This window comes from Pollicipes pollicipes, unplaced genomic scaffold (assembly GCF_011947565.3).
Source record: "Pollicipes pollicipes isolate AB1234 unplaced genomic scaffold, Ppol_2.1 Scaffold_4002;HRSCAF=4701_pilon_pilon_pilon, whole genome shotgun sequence".
Lineage (NCBI taxonomy): Eukaryota > Metazoa > Arthropoda > Thecostraca > Pollicipedomorpha > Pollicipedidae > Pollicipes > Pollicipes pollicipes.
In genome coordinates, this window is record NW_023596420.1 from 9,472,183 (window position 1) to 9,493,077 (window position 20,895).

At 63.0% G+C, this 20,895-nt stretch overlaps 1 protein-coding gene across 1 annotated transcript in view; it reads right to left on the reverse strand.

The window, feature by feature from the left end:
- Positions 1-20,895, reverse strand: part of LOC119093518 (dynein heavy chain, cytoplasmic-like) — a 66,712-nt gene that overhangs the window by 14,933 nt on the left and 30,884 nt on the right. Inside the window, 28 exon segments of the mRNA XM_037216476.1 lie at positions 123-240; positions 768-963; positions 1,365-1,566; positions 1,951-2,110; positions 2,528-2,736; positions 3,078-3,322; positions 3,984-4,164; positions 4,372-4,563; positions 5,439-5,700; positions 5,992-6,185; positions 6,512-6,628; positions 6,942-7,100; positions 7,441-7,628; positions 8,112-8,271; positions 8,808-9,176; positions 9,608-9,805; positions 10,175-10,352; positions 10,757-10,893; positions 11,164-11,262; positions 13,130-13,159; positions 13,481-13,546; positions 13,807-13,953; positions 14,458-14,641; positions 15,024-15,261; positions 16,316-16,439; positions 17,001-17,363; positions 17,821-18,057; positions 18,692-18,877. Coding sequence (XP_037072371.1) covers positions 123-240; positions 768-963; positions 1,365-1,566; positions 1,951-2,110; positions 2,528-2,736; positions 3,078-3,322; positions 3,984-4,164; positions 4,372-4,563; positions 5,439-5,700; positions 5,992-6,185; positions 6,512-6,628; positions 6,942-7,100; positions 7,441-7,628; positions 8,112-8,271; positions 8,808-9,176; positions 9,608-9,805; positions 10,175-10,352; positions 10,757-10,893; positions 11,164-11,262; positions 13,130-13,159; positions 13,481-13,546; positions 13,807-13,953; positions 14,458-14,641; positions 15,024-15,261; positions 16,316-16,439; positions 17,001-17,363; positions 17,821-18,057; positions 18,692-18,877 — 5,139 coding nt within the window.

The following is a 20,895-nucleotide window of genomic DNA, read 5'->3' on the forward strand; positions in this document are numbered from 1 at the left end:
GGACGCGGTACGACATACATAATACATAGCCGAAAAGTCATCTCGGGAAGAAAACGCTGTCGATGCTCGCTTTCGGCAACGGCATCAAGGAGAAAACTTAGTGGCCGGGGTCGGGCCCTGACCTGTGCGATGGCCCACTTCACCATGGGCCCGCAGGCCGACGAGGCGTTGTTGATCTTGGCGAAGTTGTAGTCGGGGTTGGAGAGGTAGCGCTTCCTCATCTTCTCCCGAATGCTGTCACTGTACGGACAATGATGTTTCGTAATAGTTACGAGAACTGGTCGACACGCAACGGCTCGTGGCGGCGTTTAGCCGCGCGAGGCACCGACCCAGTGAGCTCCGGCGCGGCGACCCAGTGAGCTCCGACGCGGCGACCCAGTGAGCTCCGGCGCGGCGACCCAGTGAGCTCCGGCGCGGCGACCCAGTGAGCTCCGGCGCGGCGCTATCCGCCCCTCCGGTGGTACGCCGGAGACCGGTCGTCCAGCACTGCTCGGACGTCGACTGCAGGTGTCCACTCAGGGGGAGAACTCCGCGCCAGGGAGCATACATGCCAGACCCAACACCACGGGATCAGCCATGGCCTGACCGTAGGTGCAGGATCGCATCGTTTGGAGGCGCCGGTAGCGAACCCCAGCACACTGCGTCGAAGCAGTGAGCACAGACCACGGACGCAGCGCCACACGGCCTGTAATGGATGCCATGCCACCGCGTTGAATGCGCTGCCTCGGGTCTGCTCGACAGACCACAACGGCACGGCCGGCACTTGCCTGATGCTCTCGGTCGAGTAGTTCACGATGCTGGGGATGAAGCTGTCCTTCATCAGCACACTGCGGATGGTCTTCCAGTCGGAGGTCTCCTCGCCGAGGAACAGGCAGATCGACTCGAGCGCCAGGCGGACCAGCGCCGGCGGCAGACTCATCGAACGCAGTTCCACCAGATTCTGCTTCTTGATGGACTTGACGGCTGGGCGGCGAGCGGAAGAGCGCGGTCAGTCAGGGACAGGGGCCGTGGAATCGCAGCTACAGTGATCCTTTGAGTCCAAGCTGTTTTTACAATGCCGTGTCGGGTGCAGCAGGGGGGCCGACAGGATGAGTTCAGGCCACGGTCGGCGTGCCGTGCTGCATGACGGACTGACGTGCGGCTAGAGGCCCACCGTGCATGGAGTTCAACCCTAACGCCGTCAAAAAGCAGAACCAGGCAGACCACAAGCCACCGTCGCGCGATTTCACCACCGTTTTGGTGGCTCGCGCCACAGCCTGCTTCCACGACCACTCCGCCACACTCATCTCCAGCCGCTCCCCGGTGTCTGGCGGCGGACCGCAGCCCGGCAGCAGACAGCCGGCCGGCCCGCGCGGCGCCCGTACCATTCTGCGCCTCGATGACGGCCGGCTCCACTCCGGCCAGCTCGGCCACCACATCCTCGCGCTTGACGGCGATCTCGCGCGTCTGCTGCTCCAGCTGCGCCTGCACCTCCTGCGAGTGCACTTTCTGACGCTCGGCCTCCTGCTGGTCCAGCACCATCTGGCGCAGCTTCTGATTAGCCGCCTCGTTCTTCTGCTGCAGCTCCTGCGCGCCGACGGGGGAGACGGAGGCGTCAAAGGGGCGCCGAGTACTGGACGAGGCGGCGCAGCTGGCGCCGAAGGCCCACAAAGCGCCGCCATCTGGCCAACGTTGGGCGTGGGAGGGCAACGGTGTGCGGTGAGCTCACATCAGGAAGCAAGAAACACCTGCGCTGTCCGAGGCTGACGTGAACAAATGACACCGCGAGGGCACATCCATTTCCGCAGTATGTCCGCGCATTCACGCGGCATCAGCCGAGCAAACGTAGTCCAGTATCAGCAGCCGTAACAAGCCGACCGTGACACTTTATACTCGGCCAGGCTCCGGACTGACACCGCTGCGCAGATACAGCGGCGGACTGGCGAGCGGCGGAGATTGTCAGCCACTCACCTGAGACTTCACGGCCAGCGACTTCTGCATCTCTTCCACCTGCTCCACCGTCTCGGCGATCTTGTTCAGGCCGACGTTCAGGTGCAGCTGCTGCTCCTCCAGGTCGGCCCGCTTCTCGTTGTACAGCTTCACGAAGTGGTTGATGAAGTCCAGGTAGTGCCTGACAGAACAAAAGGTCGATGGTGAGGTGTGTGTTGAGACCATTCCAAAACGTGGGGTACAGGGCCGACGTGTGCCTGGGGCACAGACCGTCGCAACAATTATTTATGGTGACTTATGGAGCGCATTTACGATGCGCTAGTATTATTCTGATAGCCCGCAGTTGGACGTCGGTGGTGAAACTACCAAAAGCACGTGACCACCGTCCACCTCTGAGCTTTTCCCCGTCGCATCGCAAGCATAAGGTAGCCAAGCAAGACCCAAGTCGTTATAACTTTATTTTCCCTGCAGACGCCACAACCCCCAGCCCTGACCTTGACCCATCAACCGCCCCCCCCCCCCCCAGCCGCAGTCACTGTCGTGTGACAGTCGCCGCGGAGCAGCCCCGCCCCGCCCCCCGGCGAGCTCGCACACTTACCGGGGCGTGATGGCGGTGGTGCGCTGGCCGCGCTTGGCCAGCCGCTGGTTGGCGCGGTGCAGCGACTGGTGCACGTGCACGAAGGCGTTGACGATGGCGTCGCGGTGGGTGGGCGGGTGCGGCAGCTCGTCGTACGCCACCGGGAAGTAGTCGGGCGGCGACCAGTTCATTCGATCCAGGTCCACCCGGTTGGTGAACTCGCGGCCCACCTGCGGACGCGGCGGGCGTCAGCGGGGCGCGCGGCAGCCGCAGCCGGCCTCAGGGGCGCGGCGGGCACGGGGCTGTGGCCGGCGGCGGGGGCAGTCACGGCCGAGCGGCCACCGAGCTCGTCAGCGACACGCTGCCCAACATCCCGCCGACCTCTTCGCCAACCGCGACGCCTTAGTCCGTCACACGACCTGATGACGCTGCAACGCACCCCAATCTCAACAGACCAGGAGCGCGCGCGCGCGTTCGACTTTGCGCGGACGCGTCTACTCTACCAGGCTTGCCACACTGGCCCGCGGCGCTGACGCATGCGCGCGCGGCCGCCCCCACACGGACCGCCTACCTGGAAGAAGGCGCCGTTGCTCCAGTCGCCGAACCAGTTGAGCACGCAGCGGTTGAAGAGCGCGGGCGAGGTGGCAGCCCGGTCTTTGAGCCCCTCCGAGCTGGGGTTCATCGTGAACACCACGTGCAGGTTGCGCATCACCTGGCTGGTGAACCACTTGTACAGCTCCTCGTTGGAGTCGAGCATGAGGCCGTCTCGCTGACTGCCCTCCTTACACTGGGTCATGAGCGCCGACGCCTCGTCACCTGGCGACGTCAGGGGCCTCTACACAACGGGCACCGGACTCTGAGCAGCGGCTGCTGGGCGAAAGCTGCGCACCCGGCGGAGCGGGGGACCTTCCGGGGGCACGTCGCCAAACGGCGATACGCACCTGGCGGGAGCAGCGCGCACAAACAGTCTCTGTCGCCTGGATGAACTCCAAACCTAGACAGGCGACACCGGCGACTCTGGACCTTATGCACGAGGAAAATCAAAACACACAACAGACTGCAGCTATATAGGTTAACAACCGTGGCATACTAGCAAGTTAAATACTTTGTAGACTATCAGCCCTTTGTCAGCAAAGATAGAGCAGACTGGCAACCTTATTTTGTCTCCATTGAGGCCCCTCTATGTTTGTTGCCATATCCTGACCTATGGCATCCCTGGCCCTGGTAAAGTGAGACAATCTCACCCGTCGACATCACTTGACACAAAGAAAAGCGATGTAAAGATGCGTTAATACACGGTACGTTTGCTACGGTTTTACGATGCGATGGTCCGTTCTGTTCACTGCTTCACTGTCTGCATTGTTCACTACTGATGACCGACACTAGACACCTCGTAGGTTTCTCCACCATGGCCTGACAAAACCACGCAAAAAAACCAACGGCAACGATGCTGTTCTACCTCCACTCAGTCACCCACCTTCGAAGAGACCGGGCACCTCTCCGTTGGCCAGCAGCGTGTTCATGCGCTCGAGGAAGCTGGAGTCGAGCATGTTCGACTCGTCCAGGATGAAGCAGACCTTCTCGCCGCGACAGCCCGAGCGCCGCAGCACGGTGCGCAGGTCCTCGTCGAAGTCCTCGCCCGTGTACTTGTTGTGCACCTGGGGCGGGGGAGGGGCAGGGGGGCATTGTTAACCAGGCAAGCGAGCGTTCCTCCGGCTGCCGGTCACGCCCGAGGACACATAAGTGGTGACAACGAACCGCTGACAGCGAGATGGTCGATGATCGGGTGCGTTCAACCTTTCCCCTCCGTGGGTACAGTGGCAATGCTGCCGACGCCACGACGCTCTGTGCTCCCGCCTACACACCTTGATCTGGAATACAGAGAGCCCGTTCATCCAGGCGACGAAGCGCGAGAGGGTGGTCTTGCCGGCACCGCTGACGCCGATCAGCAGCAGGTGGCCCTGCGGCTGGCGGTAGATCCGGTCGATGCGCAGCACGTGGTCCAGCACCTCGTTGAACAGCACCAGCGGAACGTCCAGCTCCTCCTCGTAGAACACCTGACAAAAGGGAATGGGGTTACAACATGCGGCGGCGGACGAGTCGGTACGATCCAGCCAGTGACGGCATCACGCAGCCGGACCGCGCCGTAAGATCCAGCCAGTGACGGTATCACACAGCGGGACCGCACCATAAGATCCAGGTCTTGCTGGCAAGCGAGGATGCCGAGACAAAACCACTCATATGTTCGTCAATCCGTACATTATTGTGTTTTCTGATCTCATCTCATCGTCAAATAAGTCTACATGGGACGAGTTTTCCAGTTATTAGGTGGTGGGCGGTAAGTACTATGTGACGTGACTGTGGCAATGTGTTCGTGTTTTGTAGTGTTCCCATTATGGGTGCATTTGGTACGCACCAACGTAATAACATTTTGTCTTCCTTCAAATGGCCATGCTTCATTTGCCTTCTTCGTACTTAAATACGTTTTGCAGATAGTATTGCACAATTTCCATCCTTAAAAAGCTCACAACTTGTACAGATTAACGAATATATGAGTGATTTCGCACTAACTATCTTTGATCCTAACGACATGTAAATACACGCAAGCACGCACGCACGCACGCACACACACATACATACATATATATACAGTTACATCGTATATTAAAACATACGAGCATGCACTATTCAGCGTTCACTTTGCTCTAAGGATGTTTAAAAGACTCGCACGATCCACAGCTCGGGCCACGAGCCACGACCACCGGCGGAGGCCACAACGGTCCAGAGCTCGAGCCACGAACCACGACCACCGGCGAAGGCCATAACGATCCAGAGCCCTGGCCACGACCACTGGCGGAGGCCACAACGCTGGTGCCATCCACCTCGGCGTGGCGTGACGTCACGCCCCAGCCGAGCGGACTGACTGACTGACCTTGAGCCGAGCCTTGACGTACTCGCGCAGCTCCTCCTGGTCGACGGGCACGTAATCCTTGTGCAGCCAGTTGGAGTAGAGGATGGGCCGGCGCAGGGCCGTCTCCTTGTCGATGTTGGGGAAGTGTCGCAGCGCCACCTGGTCCACGTGCTCATTGGTCCAGGTGCGCTCCTCATCGTACACGAGCCGGTCCTGGAAGAGGCGCAGAGCCTCGTGCGCCCACAGCCGCACCAGGTCCTCCACCGAGGCGGCCTCCATTGGTCTGGCGGCGACAAGCGGGCGGGCCGGCGTCAGTAAGCTGGCGAGAGCGGCCGGCTCGCGGCAATACCCCGCGGCGTCCCGAACGGGGTATGGCCTGACAATACCGCCCCCACAAACCCGTCACGTCGGCTGACACCGGCGGCCGCCGCAGGTCAGCACGCGTGCCGCCGTGCTAGCGCCTTCGCTGCGCTGCTTCGACAGCTGGCAGTGACTACCGCAGCCCTCCAGCACGAGTCTGCCAGCCGCTTCAGTGCTGTGCAAAGGCAGCGCCAACCGTCGCGCCCCTGCTCACCGGATGGCCTCGCAGATGCCGCGCACCCAGCGGGTGAGCTCGCGCGGCGAGTACACGTAGTGCGGCTGCATGTCCTGCGTGAAGCGCTGCTGCGAGCCCAGATAGAACTCCACCATCGCCGACGTCAGCGGCTCGGCGTACGTCTTCAGCGCCGGCTGCATGCGCAGCATCGCCCGGTTGAACGTGCCGTAAATCTGCCGGGTTAGGGTAGCATCACATCAGGGGCGTCCAGCGCCGGCGGCAGGCTCGTGAGCAGGCGGTCGCCGAGCGCAGCAGTACATGGCAAGCGCGTTGGTGCTTGGTGGCTTCGATGAAGGCTCCTGTGGTATCATTTGAATGGAAGTAGACGAGGAAAACAGGGGACGCAGCTCGTAATTAAAGCCCAGTTCAGAGCACTTCTGGCTGCAAGCGGGGTGAGCAAACCACATGAAGACGTCCACCAGCCCGAGTGGCACCGGACCCGTCTAAAGAGCGCCTCGTCCGTCTGAGAAGTGTCACACCCGCTTGGGCAGCATCTCGCCTGTTTGAGGGACGTCTCGCCCGGGTAGTCGACGTAGACGACGGGCATGTGGCGCAGCAGACGGTGCGAGAGCGGCTTGCGGCCGGGGTCCGTCGGCGGGTTACACGCGCCCACGAACTGCGGACGCAGGGCGGCACACGACGCGTCTCAGAACACGTCCGCACGCCGGCACAGTTCGCATGCACACATACGCCCACCCACCCGCGCGCGTGACTCGCCATCTGTATTAGTTCTGATCAAGACCCCAGCCCTGGGCTTCAGCTAAACCGCTGGAGTCGTGTCCCACCTTACTCACATCGTCCCAGTTTGATCCAGACCTGACATGCACACTCGTGTCTTCTACCCAGTGTGATCCGCACCTGCCCGACCCAGACCTTGCCCGATGGCCTCCACACGTACCCCCCGTGACGACTGGCCCCAGCCGGCCCACCTGTATGCGCTCGAGCCGGATCCAGGTCTGGTCAGTGGTGCGGTAGAAGCCGCCGTGCTCCACCATCTGGCGCATGAAGCTGATGACGCGCTGCGTGCCGTACTGGTCCATGTCGGGCAGGTTGATCTCGTCGCAGAACACCACCAGCCACTTGCCCAGCTGCCAACGGATGGGGCGGCAGCGCGGCGTGAGGCGGGGGTGGCCCGGCCGCGGTCGGCCCCCGAACGAGCACGGTCGCGGTCGCCGGGAACAGAGGCCGCACATTCGCAGCGCGCGGGGAGCATCGGCGAACGTGCGGCGCCTGAGGCCACCTGCCCACGGCATCACATGGTTTGGGTGGCTCAGAAACAACGGAGATGCTGTAGTTCACCGTTATGACAGCCGGAATACGAGACGGACTCCGCGACGAACCATCCGCCCTGCACATTCACACCGGCATCCCCCATGTTCCGGAGAATCTCTCAGGGGCAGGGTGGTGGGTCCCGCTCACCACACTCACCAGCACGGGCGCCAGCACCACGCCGTTGGGCGTCTTGCGGTACTCGCAGTAGTGGTCGAACGTCTTGAGCAGCAGCTCAGGGGTGGTGGCCGACGAGAAGTTGAGGCCGACCACCTCCAGGTCGGGCAGCGAACGCAGCGCCGAGAACAGCGTCATCGTCTTACCGGACCCGGGCGGGCCGCACAGCACTGCCAGCAGGTGGGTCAGGTCAGGTCAGGTCAGGTCAAGTCAGGCGCCGGCTCGCCGCGGCGGGCACGCAGGGCTTCACAACGTCAACTTCTTGGTTAGGGTTCATCTGCTCCTAGGCTGGCCGAGCGGGGCAAAGTTACTAACGTCATTTTCGAATCTTTCCAGCTTTGCAACGCTTTGAAGCCACACACGCTGCCATTCCACAGATTGTTGCGCTTCATTATTTGGTTCGTCCTAAACGGTCCACCAGCCAATGACCCTGGAGCGGCCAGGTTAGCGCCGGGCGGCCGGGCTACGACATAATGCAGCTCGTGAAAATGCACCCCGGCCACAACTCTCCATTCCACCAACACTGCTTCCCTGCCCCGGTACGTTGCCTGCCGGTACCGGCCGGGCCGAGCCGGGGCCGGGGCCGGGGCCGGGGCCGGGGCCGGGGCCGGGGCCGGGGCCGGGGCAGAGGCTGGGGCCGGCGCCGGACCTACCCAGCGGCTTGTGCTCGGCCAGCCAGGTGTAGAGCAGGGCCTCGTGTCGGACCGTGTCGACGGTGGGGATGACCAGGTCCGGCGCCGCCACCATGTGAGTCTCCACCTCGATCTGCGGCACGCGCTGCGACCACGGCACCCAGTCGCCCTGGAGGGTGATCTGGGGGGCAGACAGCCGGGCCGAGGTCAACCGTTGGATCAGGGGCACACAGCACGGCCGGGTCAGAGGTCAGTGGCGAGCGCACCACATGATGCCGAGGGGGCGGCGTGCCCCATCACGCGAAGAGGGCAGACGAAAGGGGATGCGAACCACGTTGGCCCATTCTCACGGCTCCTGTTCCTGTTGCCTATTTTTTGAGTGTTGTAAATCGAAGCATAAATGAACTCATTACAGCCAAGGAGCAGCAAAGTAACGATAAGTCGACATTTCAAATACTCGGTCAGGCTGAGCGATCGCTGACTTCGTACGATCAAAATTCAAACCTACATAATAAGACACACAGCATCTCCACAACAGCAATGCAGCGGCTATTTTCCCTCATATTCTAGGTTGGCGAATACCCCGCAACAAACACAGAGTTAAGTCGGAACGCTCCGTGCCACCCGGTGCCACCGCCGCCATCCGCAGTCCTGAGCTGCGCGGACACCCCCGCACCACACCCCATCCTCGCCCTCTCCTCCCCGGCTCAGGCGCACCTCGTAATCCACGATGCTGCCGGCCGTCGGCGGCAGCGCGATGGTCGTGCTGCCGCGGATGAATTCGCCAAGCTGGTCGCGCGTCTTGAGCTTGCCATCGCCGGCGAAGCTCCAAATGAGCGCGTGCACCAGCGCGCGCGGCACGTACGCCTCCAGCTGGTCGGGCGTCAGCGGAAAGTCGGAGTGCTGCGCGTTGTACTGCAGCAGGTTGCGGCAGGCCTGGTTCAGCATGGAGAAGAGCGAAGAGAGCGCGCGCAGCCGCGTGAAGTCCATTACGTGGTCGAGCGTGCGCGCGAACTCGAGGCACTTGACCACCAGGCCGTCCGAGGCGAGGTGTGCCTGCAGCAGTGTAGCCACCTCGCGCTGCAGCTGCGGAGGAGGCGGTGGGTGGTGCCGGTCAGAGACACTGGTGCCGCGGCGGCGGTGCGAGTGGGCGGCCACACGGGAGCGGCGGCACCGCCCCGCTACCGGTGACGGAAAAGGAACATCGAAACAAGAGCTTCGGTTGCCAACGGGCCGGCGCGATGATAATGACGACGATTTGGCCCCGAGGGCGCGCCGACTACCCTGCTCATATGGCCCCCATTCATAGTCGCCTGAGAATGCAGCATTACGAAGGCACAAGCTCAGAAAACCCTCTTCCACATCAGAACTTGTGACACTGATGCCTGACTTGAACGGGTCGACTCAGCGGATCGGTTTGCGACGAGGCCAGCGCGCGTGGGCCCATCGGCGCCAATCTGCCACCGAGCGCACTCCGCACCCGGCTGGCCGGGCGCAGTACGCGTGTGAGTCCTCACCTGCAGCGTGGGGCTGACGGCGTCGGCGGCGCCGGCGGCAGCCGCGCGCCGCTCCTCTTCGCCCTCCTCCAGCGGCACGCGCCGCAGCCGGCTCAGGTAGTTCTCGAAGATCATCTCAGTGGTGAGCACGTCCTCAGAGAACCAGACCATGCCGCAGCGCGACACGGTGGCCGGCGTGGCGTACTTCAGGTCCTGCACCTGCGGGCAGCGCGGGCGCGCAGAGTCAGCGGGCGCGCGCACGAGCGGGGCGGCACGGCCTGTCGAGCCCGGCGCCCAGCGGACCCGAGAATCGCCACCCCGGTGGTAAAGCCACCGCCCATATGAAAACGAGCCATACATTCAGCCGCCACCATCAAAAGTCAAACATCACGAGGCCCATCCAGCAGGCACCTTGAGGACCACGCAAGCCATCGTCGCACAATAACAACATCGCAAGCTAGGGTGCCAAACCATGAACCACTTCCGCCGGGACCTCGGCATCGGCCGGCTGCCTCGCACGTGCGGCGGCTGTGGCCCGCCGCAGCGCCGGTCACGCGGCCGGAGCGCGCCCCGGCCGCGACCACGCACCTCGAACATGACGCGCACGTTCGGCGGAATGGAGAGTCGCTCGCCGTTCGGCAGCGTCAGCAGGCGCGTGTTGTCCAGCACCGAGTTGAGGTTCTCCACCCACTCGGGATCCACGTCGCCGTCGAAGATAATCCACTGGCGCTTGTCCATCTCGCCGCGCACGTTGTCGATGATTCGCCTGAGGCGCGGCCGCGGACGGACAGTCGAGGCGTGATCGTGATGCGCCATAATGACATAGGCAGTGATGGGATAATGACCAGGCAGTGAACGTGTATCAGCAGCATGTTCTTTGGCACGTATGAAACAAGACAAAACTTTGGAAACAGATATTCACAATCACGAAAGGCAATGCATACGCCATGCGTTGGTCACGAACGCCGCCTGGCTGCTGCCTTGGGTGCAGGCCACTACACAGGACCGGCGAACGCCGATCCACACGGTAGATTACCATCGCCGTGATGGCGTTAGTAAACTCTGATCGGACAAGTCACAGCAGAACCCGACGGAGGCACGAGCTCGAAGCCGCACGATCTCGGCACGGCTGGCGCCGCCCACCAGCTCCGCGGCAACCTCTCGGCTCACCTCAGCGTGTGGGTGAAGAGGCCATCGTTCCACTCGCGGGTGTTCGGGTCCAGCACGCCGTACAGCGCCTCTTTGGAGATGGCCTTGGGGTCGATCACGTGCGCCACGCCCTCCACCCCTTCGAGCAGCTCCAGGGCCTGTCGTCAGGTTGGCGGCGTTCCGCGTGAGAGGGGAGGGGGGGGGGGGGACGCAGCAGCAGACCGAGAAACAGAGCAGTGGACCGCCCTGCGTGCCGCCCCACAGCTAGCGACAGCGCCACGGGCACTGCGGTGCCAGTCGATCCGTCCATACTTCGCCGCGCTCACGTGTTTCGGGACAAGAAGCCTGTGCCCGAACCAGCAGTGCTAGTACAATGGCCCTAGGGCAGTCCCTCGACACGTGGCGTGAGGCCGGAGTGGCCGACGTACCTTGAGCAGGACCCGCCAGGCGGAGGACTTGCCGCTGCCACTGGGGCCCACCATCATCAGGCCGTGGTGCAGCTGGGTGATCTGATACAGCTGCAGCACCTGTCGACACCGGCGGCGGCCGGGGTCAGCGCTCCGCCGCCGTCTCCAGGCCGGGTGACGAGCAGCGCTCACACGCGGCCCGGCCGGCGACGCTCTCCTCCCCGTCCCACGCCAGGGCCGCGGTCAGAGACCGCTCGTCTCCCCGGACAGAGGAGTTCACTCGTCTCGGAGGCAAACAACGGCCGCCTGGCCGCCTTCGAGGCTGACCTCACAGCGGTTTGTCTGTCGGGTAACTTCATATGACCGGACGAGAGGCACGCGACCAGGGCTAAACCGTCCCATCGACACAGCACTTGGCGTGAATACTTAACACACCGCCGGCAGCAGGCGCCTCACGAACACTCCATGACTGCCGCGTTACGAAGGGCTACCAACTGACAGTCTGTTGACGAGTGTCGTGCGGCAGGCTGTTTTGGCACACGGCGCCTCAACAGCAAACACGACATCTCGCGGCGTCTCGACATAACACCGGTTGTTAGCCTGGGGTCCAATAACCAGCCGTGCGCGGGGTGTGAGCCCGGCACCCAGGATCACCCGTCCCACGCCCCTAGTCAATGACTGTGAGCAGTCACGTTAGGGACACACGAGAGGTCGCTGCAGGGACGCGTGGTCGTGTTACCGATGCAGACGAGCAGCACAGCACATGGAATATTAATGTCGCCCCATGGTCACACCACACAAAATTAGTGTCCAGGCGGGCGCCTCTGCACGTCTAGCATGTCACAAGCATGCGATGAGTTGCCATAATACGACACGTGGCCATCATGCGACATGACAGGCGGCCCGGTGAATGGCTGATGCCAACTATGACTGGTATCACTCGGACCCGGTGTCGCCGCCGAATCCTCGATTTATACGATTGTGAACCGCTGGCCTCGGTTTCGTCAAAAGGATTTTTCACTGCAATAACTTCACAAAGTCAAACAATGTCAGTAACAGGCTTAGCTGTCCTGTCACCCCAGCTTGATTCTTTGCAAACGTTGCATACTAGATTCGGCTACAGCTTCGGCTTTGGTCTCGTATTTCTTACATTCGGCGCCGCTGACTTCGGCTTCGGCTAAGTGTACCCAAAGTTCGAAATCATCGCCTCCGTATTCGGCTTCACGTTTTACAGCTACGAAGCTTCTAGCTTTGGGCTCCGCAGTTCCAACCTTCAAGGTCGCTAGTTTCGGCTTCGACTTCGGCCTCCTGTCATTGTCTTGGCTTCAGATTCAGCTTCCAAGCCACAAGCCTGGGAGTTCATTCCCAGGCCTGAACGCGACACAGCGTGTAGCAACCATTGTGGTTGCCGACTTCATGTCTAACGTGTGAGCAGCCTACGAATCCCTGCTTAGCGGACAGAGAGGAGGAAGTCCGGGAAGCCTGTGATTGGAGCATCCGTCGGATACCACGTGAAAAGTGGCGAAAGCCACCGGCGATTCGGTGGAGCCGACAGTTACAGCCAGCGCGAGGAGTGGTGACGCCGGCCAGTGATCAGCAGCCACCGAAGCAGCGGCACAAGGGGCACAACAGGTGTCCGCCGCGAGCCAGCTGTAACGCCGGCAGCGACCACCGCCGCGCACTCCCTCCACTACCAGCAGACAGACCGCGAAGCCAGCGGGACGTCCCGGCGCTACCAGCCCGAACGCCAGCGCGAGCAGGCCAGTCGCCATTCGATCACCGCCGCGAGGACCAGGAGCGGTCAGTGGGTCCGCTGTCCGAGCGCGTGCTGTCCGCGGCATGCCGAGCCAGACAGCGGCGCGGGGTCGCCGGCCACCTCCGCGAGCGGCGGCCGGCGCACCACTGCCGCCCGACACGAGGCCGTGCAGCGCTACAAAGCGGTTACGCTGCGCATGCGTGGAGCGGCGCGGCGGCGCCGACCGTTTACCTTGTCCAGCCAGGTCTCGCCGGCGTAGGCCTGCGCCACGAGACAGCGGCACCGGTTAGAGTATGGGCGCCGACCCAGCTCGGCTCCATCACGAGAACCACACGCGCCCGGTTCCACCAAGAACACAACACACTTCTTGGCCGCCGGCTCCTGCACAACTTTACACGGTGCTGAGGTGCGCAAAACGTAAAACACGCCCCTACCGCCTATCTCGTCATTCACGCGTATCCCCGCCACTAGGGCGGACCAGAGGGTCACGGTCCAGGTCCGGGTGCCCGCCCCCGCCCGGCCGTCCCCCACCGCTCGGTCGACGGACTGGAACCGGCCCCGGCGGCGGCAGTCGGCACTGACCTTCTCCACCCAGCCGGCGCCGGCCTCCTCCCCCTCGCCGTACGACAGGTACTCCTGGCCGCACACCTGGGGGGCGGAAACGGCAGCTCAGGTCAGGACAATGCCAGCTTAAAGAAGCTCGACCTGACAAGGGCACAGGGCGTCGGGAGAAGTGCTGCCGGCTAAAGCACGCACGGCAGCAGAGTGATGACGAGTTATGTCGAGCCCTCTCAGCGTCAAGACCATGACCTCCCCGGATGAGCCGCAGTCAGCGAGTGGGCGACCGTTCGGCCCATGTGACGGAGCGCGCGCCGACCCACGGGCGGCGGCGGCGGCGCGGCTCTCACCTGGCGGATGTGCTTCTTGAGCTCGTCCATGTCGGCCCGCTGGTACTCCACGCCCGGAAACACGTCCGACAGCAGCGAGAACAGCAGCGGGATGTCCTCCGCCACCAGCTTCGGCACCATCGTCTCGCACAGAGACTGGATCAGGATCTGGCGGCACGCGAGCCAGCAGTGAGTGTCACACGGCGGCGCAAGCAAGACGCCGGGAAACTGAACGGCAATGATTCGATGCTAGTGAAGAAGAAGGAAAACGCTGCACAGGCGTGGTGGCGTACGTCAGCATCACCATAAAGCGGTGCAGAAGACTGTGCCAATCAACATATAAAGAATAGGAATGGCACAGGAGACCGCACGCAATCGACAGTTCTCACCCAGGGTCGTAACGCCACGCGTGTCTGAGCCCTGACCAGGTGGAGCCCAAAGTCGCGGCGCCTCACACGCCGGATGCGGGTTTAACAGCACGTCTTTCCCGGGCAGCCACCCCCACGCCAGCCATGACGCCCAGCAGCACAGAATCCGAGGCGGCCAGACCGAGACACCCGTCAGACACGGCGGCTCAGGCAGCTCTGTCAGGAGCACGCTCGCCAAGGGACTGGGTACCATCAGCCAGCCTGGACAGGCGCCGCGCGCCGCCCGCGGCCGTCGCCAACTGACCTCCTGCTCGGGCAGGTTCTCGGCGATGTTAGCCTCGTCCACGGGCTGGTTCTGCGCCGTCAACAGCTTCTTGATGTGCGTGATGCGATCGCGCTTGACAATGCCAGCGCTGCCCAGTACCGACTTGAGCGCGCGCAGGCTGAAGTCGTAATGCTTCTGACTGGAGAGCTGCTCGTCGCAGAGCCTGCGGGCGCGTGGGGAGGGGGGGGGGCGAGATGTGATCGAGCGGCGTCACGGCTGCGGTGGCGGGCTGCCAGCGGCGGACCTCGGAACACGCACACGCACGCACACGCACACACACACACATGGTACACGGTACACGGCACGGCCTGAACGGCAAGACGCGGCCGCTCCGGCCATACACCATCAGAGGAAGCGCACACGCAACAACCACAGCTTAACAATACCGCAAATGCGGGATTTTTGGAGACAGAGCAGCAGACGTGGGGTCCAGGCGGACGTCAGAAGAGGACAGGGAGGAGCGTCCCCCCTCACTGCGACACCCAGCGATGCCGGACGGAGCCAACACCCCACCCCACCCGCGCAGCGCCGCTGGTGCCGCTGACCTGAAGAACGGCACGATCTTGTTGGCGAGCCGCTCGGCCGTGCGATAGCCCTGTGAGAAGAGCGTGACTTCGGCGATCAGCTGCATGTTGGGTCGCGTCATGGCCAGCGAGCGGAACAGCTTCTTCAGGTTGTCGGGCAGGTTGGAGCGCGCCGCGTATCCGGGGTTCATGGTGATGAAGATGGCAATCTGCGGACTGACGGTCGTCTGCCGGCCCACCAGCTCGATCGACTGCACCGCTGCAGAGAACGTCACCGGCCGGTCACCACAGCGGCACGCTACACTTCGAGTCTAATGTATTTACTGGATAACTATGCAAGCCCTCGGAATCCAACTCCTTTCATTGGGGAGGGATATCGCGATGCTGGCGAAAAATTCATTACTTTAACACACAAGTGATCCTTGTAGGCACATAAAAACCTGACCCTTTTTGGACGCCACCCTTTTCTTTCAGTGCGCGTCCAAAACCACCAAACGCTGCAGCTATTTTCCGGCAAGATTCAGCGCTCAAACATGCATGGCTGAAAATGACAGCACCAACAGACCAGCTGTGGTCCGATGCCCGCTGCAACGCGCAGGTCAGCCTGACAGAGTCGGTCGCGGGTCGGCCTGAGAGAGTCGGCAGCAGGTCGGCCTGACAGAGTCGGCCGCGGGTCGGCCTGACAGAGTCGGCCGCGGGTCGGCCTGCCAGTCAGCCACAGGTCGGCCTGACAGAGTTGGCCGCGGGTCAGCCTGACAGAGTGGGCTGCAGGTCAGCCTGACAGAGTCGGCCGAGGGTCGGCCTGACAGAGTCGGCTGCGGGTCGGCCTGACAGAGTCGGCCGAGGGTCGGCCTGACAAAGTCCGCCGCGGATCGGCCTGACAGAGTTGGCCGCGGGTCGGCCTGCCAGTCAGCCACAGGTCGGCCTGACAGAGTCGGCCGAGGGTCGGCCTGACAAAGTCCGCCGCGGGTCGGCCTGACAGAGTCGGCCGCGGGTCGGCCTGCCAGTCAGCCACAGGTCGGCCTGACAGAGTTGGCCGCGGATCAGCCTGACAGAGTGGGCTGCAGGTCAGACTGACAGAGTCGGCCGAGGGTCGGCCTGACAGAGTCGGCCGAGGGTCGGCCTGACAAAGTCCGCCGCGGATCGGCCTGACAGAGTTGGCCGCGGGTCGGCCTGACAGAGTCCGCCGCGGATCGGCCTGACAGAGTCGGCCGAGGGTCGGCCTGACAGAGTCGGCTGCGGGTCGGCCTGACAGAGTCGGCTGCGGGTCGGCCTGACAGAGTCGGCCGCGGTTCGACTGCCGCGCCACTCACCCTTGTCCTTGGACTCCTCCTGCGCCTTGAGCGCCTCCTGGATGGTCTGGATCTGCTGTGACACGGCCGACAGCATGCGCTCCTCCAGACGGTTGAATTCGTCGAAGCAGCCCCAGGCGCCAACCTGCGCAGCCGATCACAGGCAGGTCAGAGAGGCGCCGGCAGGACAGCCTGGCCTCGCGGCCCGCTCCAGGCCGGCTGACGGGGCCGACTGACACGCCGTCCGGGCCTTCAGCGCACGTCCTGGCGGTATCGCACGCGCGTCCAACGGTAGCCCCAGATTGTGAAGACGTCAACGGTCTATCGGCGGCGGCGCCGTGGTCTCGGCCCAGCGCCGGCCGGACAGCAGCCGGCGCTGGCTGCAGACGTGATTCGCGACTCAAGGAGCAGGCCCACGGCCCTCTCGCCTCTCACACGCCCCGTACAGTGGCTGCCGCGTGGCCGTCGACAGAGGGGATGCAACGATCAACGCAGCTAAACGGCCGCGCCCCAGAACATATCATCCGGCACCAGCCAGCGGACAAACACGACGCGTTCTACCCTGTCCCAGGCGACCCCGGCCCACGCACCTGACACAGGCCGAGCAGAATCCTTCTCCCCTGATCCAGGCGACCCCGGCCCACGCACCTGACCCAGGCCGAGCAGAATCCTTCTGCCCTGATCCAGGCGACCCCGGCCCACGCACCTGACACAGGCCGAGCAGAATACGACCCATGGCCTGCACGTCAAACGTCTCGTCGCAGTTGAAGACGAGCACGAACTTGCCCAGCTGGTTACCGAGCGCCTTCACCGACTCCGTCTTGCCGGTGCCAGCCGGGCCGAATGGCGAGCCGCCCAGCTTGGCCTGCAGGGCCTGCGCCATCGTCAGGTAGCAGCGGTCCGTCAGCGGCGTCTGCACGAGCCGCTCCTGCACGCCCAGGTACTCGAAGCCGTACGGGAAGCGCGCATTCGCCATGTGGATGCTCAGCTGGCGCAGCGGGTCCGCCTGCTTCGAGTCCCAGTAGAAGCGCATGCAGCGCAGCCAGTCGAACGCCTTGGGCGAATCCACCTGCCGGCCGGCAGAGGACGGTGACGGCGTGGAAGACTGTACGGTACTGCCGCCGGCTCGACCTCGCATGGCGCGACGTCCGATCGGAAGAACATGAACTTATTAACCAATCAAGAAGTAGTCTGCAATGCGCATAATGCTGCTTTATTCTGAACGCATCGCATCCATGCATTCAATTATGGTAACCTTTCCTGGAAGTAAAATAGTGGTCAGTGAGTAAATTGCCTGGTACAGAAACGTAATTTATCTCAAACCTGAATGCAAGCCATTGAGTGCTAAGTGCCCGTGAGTACTCTTAAAGATGTATCAAAGGTACACCTAACTCTACATCAACACTAAGTTTTCCGTCACGTCACGCCGGCGTCGGTCGCTGTGCACGTTACACCAGCCTACCCCGCGACCCGACGTCTCTGCTGTTGCCAGAGCCTCCCCTGGCGTGGCACGCCAGCCACCCCACCTTATTGTTGACGAGGCCGCGAAGGACGGTGCGCTTGTGGACGAACTCGTTGATGAGGTGCTCGAGCTTGACGCGGCGCAGCGGCGGCTGGTCCTGCAGCACCGAGTCGGCCAGCATGCCCAGCATGTCCTCCACGCGCTGCAGCACGTCTGGCAGCTGGGTGGCCGGCTGGCCGGCCAGCGCCGTCTCCACCTCCTCCGTCCACCAGGTCTGCACGGCCAGCAGCACCAGCTGCGCCTGCCGAGCGGGCGCGGACGGGCGGCGTCAGAGCGGGACCGGTGCCGAGCGGGCGCGGACGGGCGGCGTCAGAGCGGGACCGGTGCCGAGCGGGCGCGGACGGGCGGCGTCAGAGCGGGACCGGTGCCGAGCGGGCGCGGACGGGCGGCGTCAGAGCGGGACCGGGCGCCGGCTGTCGGTGAGCGGCCAGGGAACAGTGCGGCGGGCGCGGACGGGCGGCGTCAGAGCGGGACCGGGCGCCGGCTGTCGCCGAGCGGCCAGGGAACAGTGCGGCGGGCGCGGACAGACGCCGCCAACAGTTCCTCCCTCCGTGGAGCCGGCCGAGACACGTTTACGTACGAATCGGACACGGACGAAGGGTTGAAGGCAGGACCGGGCGCGGAGCAAAGATTACGAGCAGCAGGTGAGGACACAGACAAGCGGTAACGGCACACGCAGGGAGAGCCTGACATCGGTCGGCATGCAACGTGGAGCCCAACTGGGCCCCGTTTGAACGTGCATTCCTCCACTGGCCAGCCCCATATGTCACCTAGGCACAGCCAAACCAGCTCCCGATTAGTTGGACACAGGCCAGCGCACAAACCAGACAGTGAGAGGCGTCGAGCGTTCCAGCCCGCCCGGCGCCCTGGCGTACCTGATAGCCGTCGCACCAGGTCATGAAGTCGGCGGTGGCTCGCGGGCCCGCCATCCACTCGCGCAGCGTGATGATGGAGCGCGCCAGCCCGGCCGCCAGCGTGCTCATCATAGTGCGCTCCACGGCGCTCAGCCACTCGTTGATCTTGGGGTGCTCGGCAATCACGATCGGCTTCTCGAAGATCACCTGGCGGCCGGGGTCAGCTGCGCTCAGGCCGGGTCAGGCAAGGCCAGTCGGGAGTCAGCTGCAGTCAGGCTGGCTCAGGCAGGGTCAGGTTAGGTCATTCGGGGCCAGGTTGGGTTAGCTGGGGCTAACCTCAGTCAGGCTAGGTCAGGCGGGGGTCAGCTGCGGTCAGGCGGGGGTCAGGCGGGATCAGACGGAGGTCAGTCGCGGTCCGGCGGGGTCCGGCGGTGTCAGCGCTGCCAGAAGGGGGTCAGCTGACCTCAGGGGTGAGCGGCAGCGCGAGCAGCGCGCAGGTCACGCGGTGCGGCTCTCTGATCCGGCCCCACCCAACGGATGGCTGGGAGACACAGATCAGGGAAGCGGCCACAGGCCACCCAGGCCGGTAGAAAAGACAGGGGGGAGGGGGGGAGGGGGAGCGGCCAGCCTTTTGGGAGCCTGTCATGTGTTCGGGAAGAAGTGCCTAGGTGACCTGGCTCCACCCATGGCGGGATCGACAGACGCTAGGGGAGGGATCACCGCAATGGACGGATGCGAATGATGAGCACATTGTTCGCATCATTGGCCTGTGTGCAAATCTACATAGAACGCAGCTTGGGACTGTTAGAAATTGGACACGAGCACCATCCCTGTGAGTCTAAATCCTTCAACTTTCGCAAGACATGCATTAGCGATGATACATGTGCAAACCTTTCATTAAACAACGGCACAATAAGATGTCAACCTTTCTTCCAAACCAACAAAGCAGAAGCTCGCCACTCAGCCTAACACATTTGCGATTCTTAGAACACCTGGATATCAAGGGCGCCACCACATAACATTTGGTCTGTGTGCATGCCTCACGCACAGAGCATCTGGGAGCCATTAGCTTGCATGCCTCATCTGATTTAACTTAGCTTTTCTCATATATTTTGCCTGCAGTAACAGGGTTGTAAATGCGGTGCACACTGCCAACATGCCACACGAGTGTGAATAATTCATAACATCAAACATGCAATTCGCATGCTGCCAGAATAGCAACGACAGGGTTCGCCACAACCTGCCCCTCAAACGGTGTCTACCCAGCCAATGACGGTAGGTAGAACTCTACCACGAGCAAGGAGGGTAAGATGCTGTGTTTTCGACAGCACATCTGTGACTGAACGCCTACGGGTATCCAATGACATGCTCAACACCTATGAGTGTTGGTGAAGCCCCCGAGAGCGCGGATGGAAGTCAACACCCGACCGTAGTGGCACGCCACCCCATTCGAGTGGCGTGTCCGCAATGCCATCTAGTGGCGCTCCATACAACTCGGCGAACAAAGCGTCACTAGAGCTTCCGCCAGATCCGGCCACACGGACAGACCGACCCAGCCAAACTGTACACTCCAACGTCCCAGTTGCTTCCTCTTCCCCGGGGTTCAAAGCCTGGCTCCTCCCCTATTGGCCCTTCCTGCCAGGGCAAGAGGGAGGCGGCGCCCTCTAACCTCAGCGACGAAGGGTGCCGTTAAGCGCCAATGGCATCACGCCTAGCTACTAGGCTCAGCGTATGCTCGCTGTCTGAGCAGAGGCGAGGGGGTCGGACCATCAGCGCTGCGGTGGGGGGGGGGGGGAGGAACTGCCGCGAGCGTGTGCCGTAGCGGGACCGTGCTGACAGCGGCGGCGCGGCGGTGCGGTGTGTGTGTGTGTGGGGGGGGGGGGGGGGGGGGGGGCAGCAGCGGCGAGCGTGCGCTGTAGCGGGACCGTGCTGGCGACGCGAGCCGGCGCACGGGTCTGGTCTCGCAAGCTCGGCTGGCGGGCGGCGAACGGCGCGGCGCCGACTTACAATCTCGGTGGCGCGAGAGAGAAAAAGAGAGGGCGAAAGGGCGTCTGAGAGCGCCGCTCCAAGGGAACACCACCACGTCACCACCACACGCGACAGCGATGTAACATTGCGAGAACAATGGGCCTCTCAGTGACATATTGTTGAATATTATACCACTACGAGCCAGCCCCGCTGATGAGCACCTCAGCAACCGTCGTCGCAACCAATTCTGGCCACTT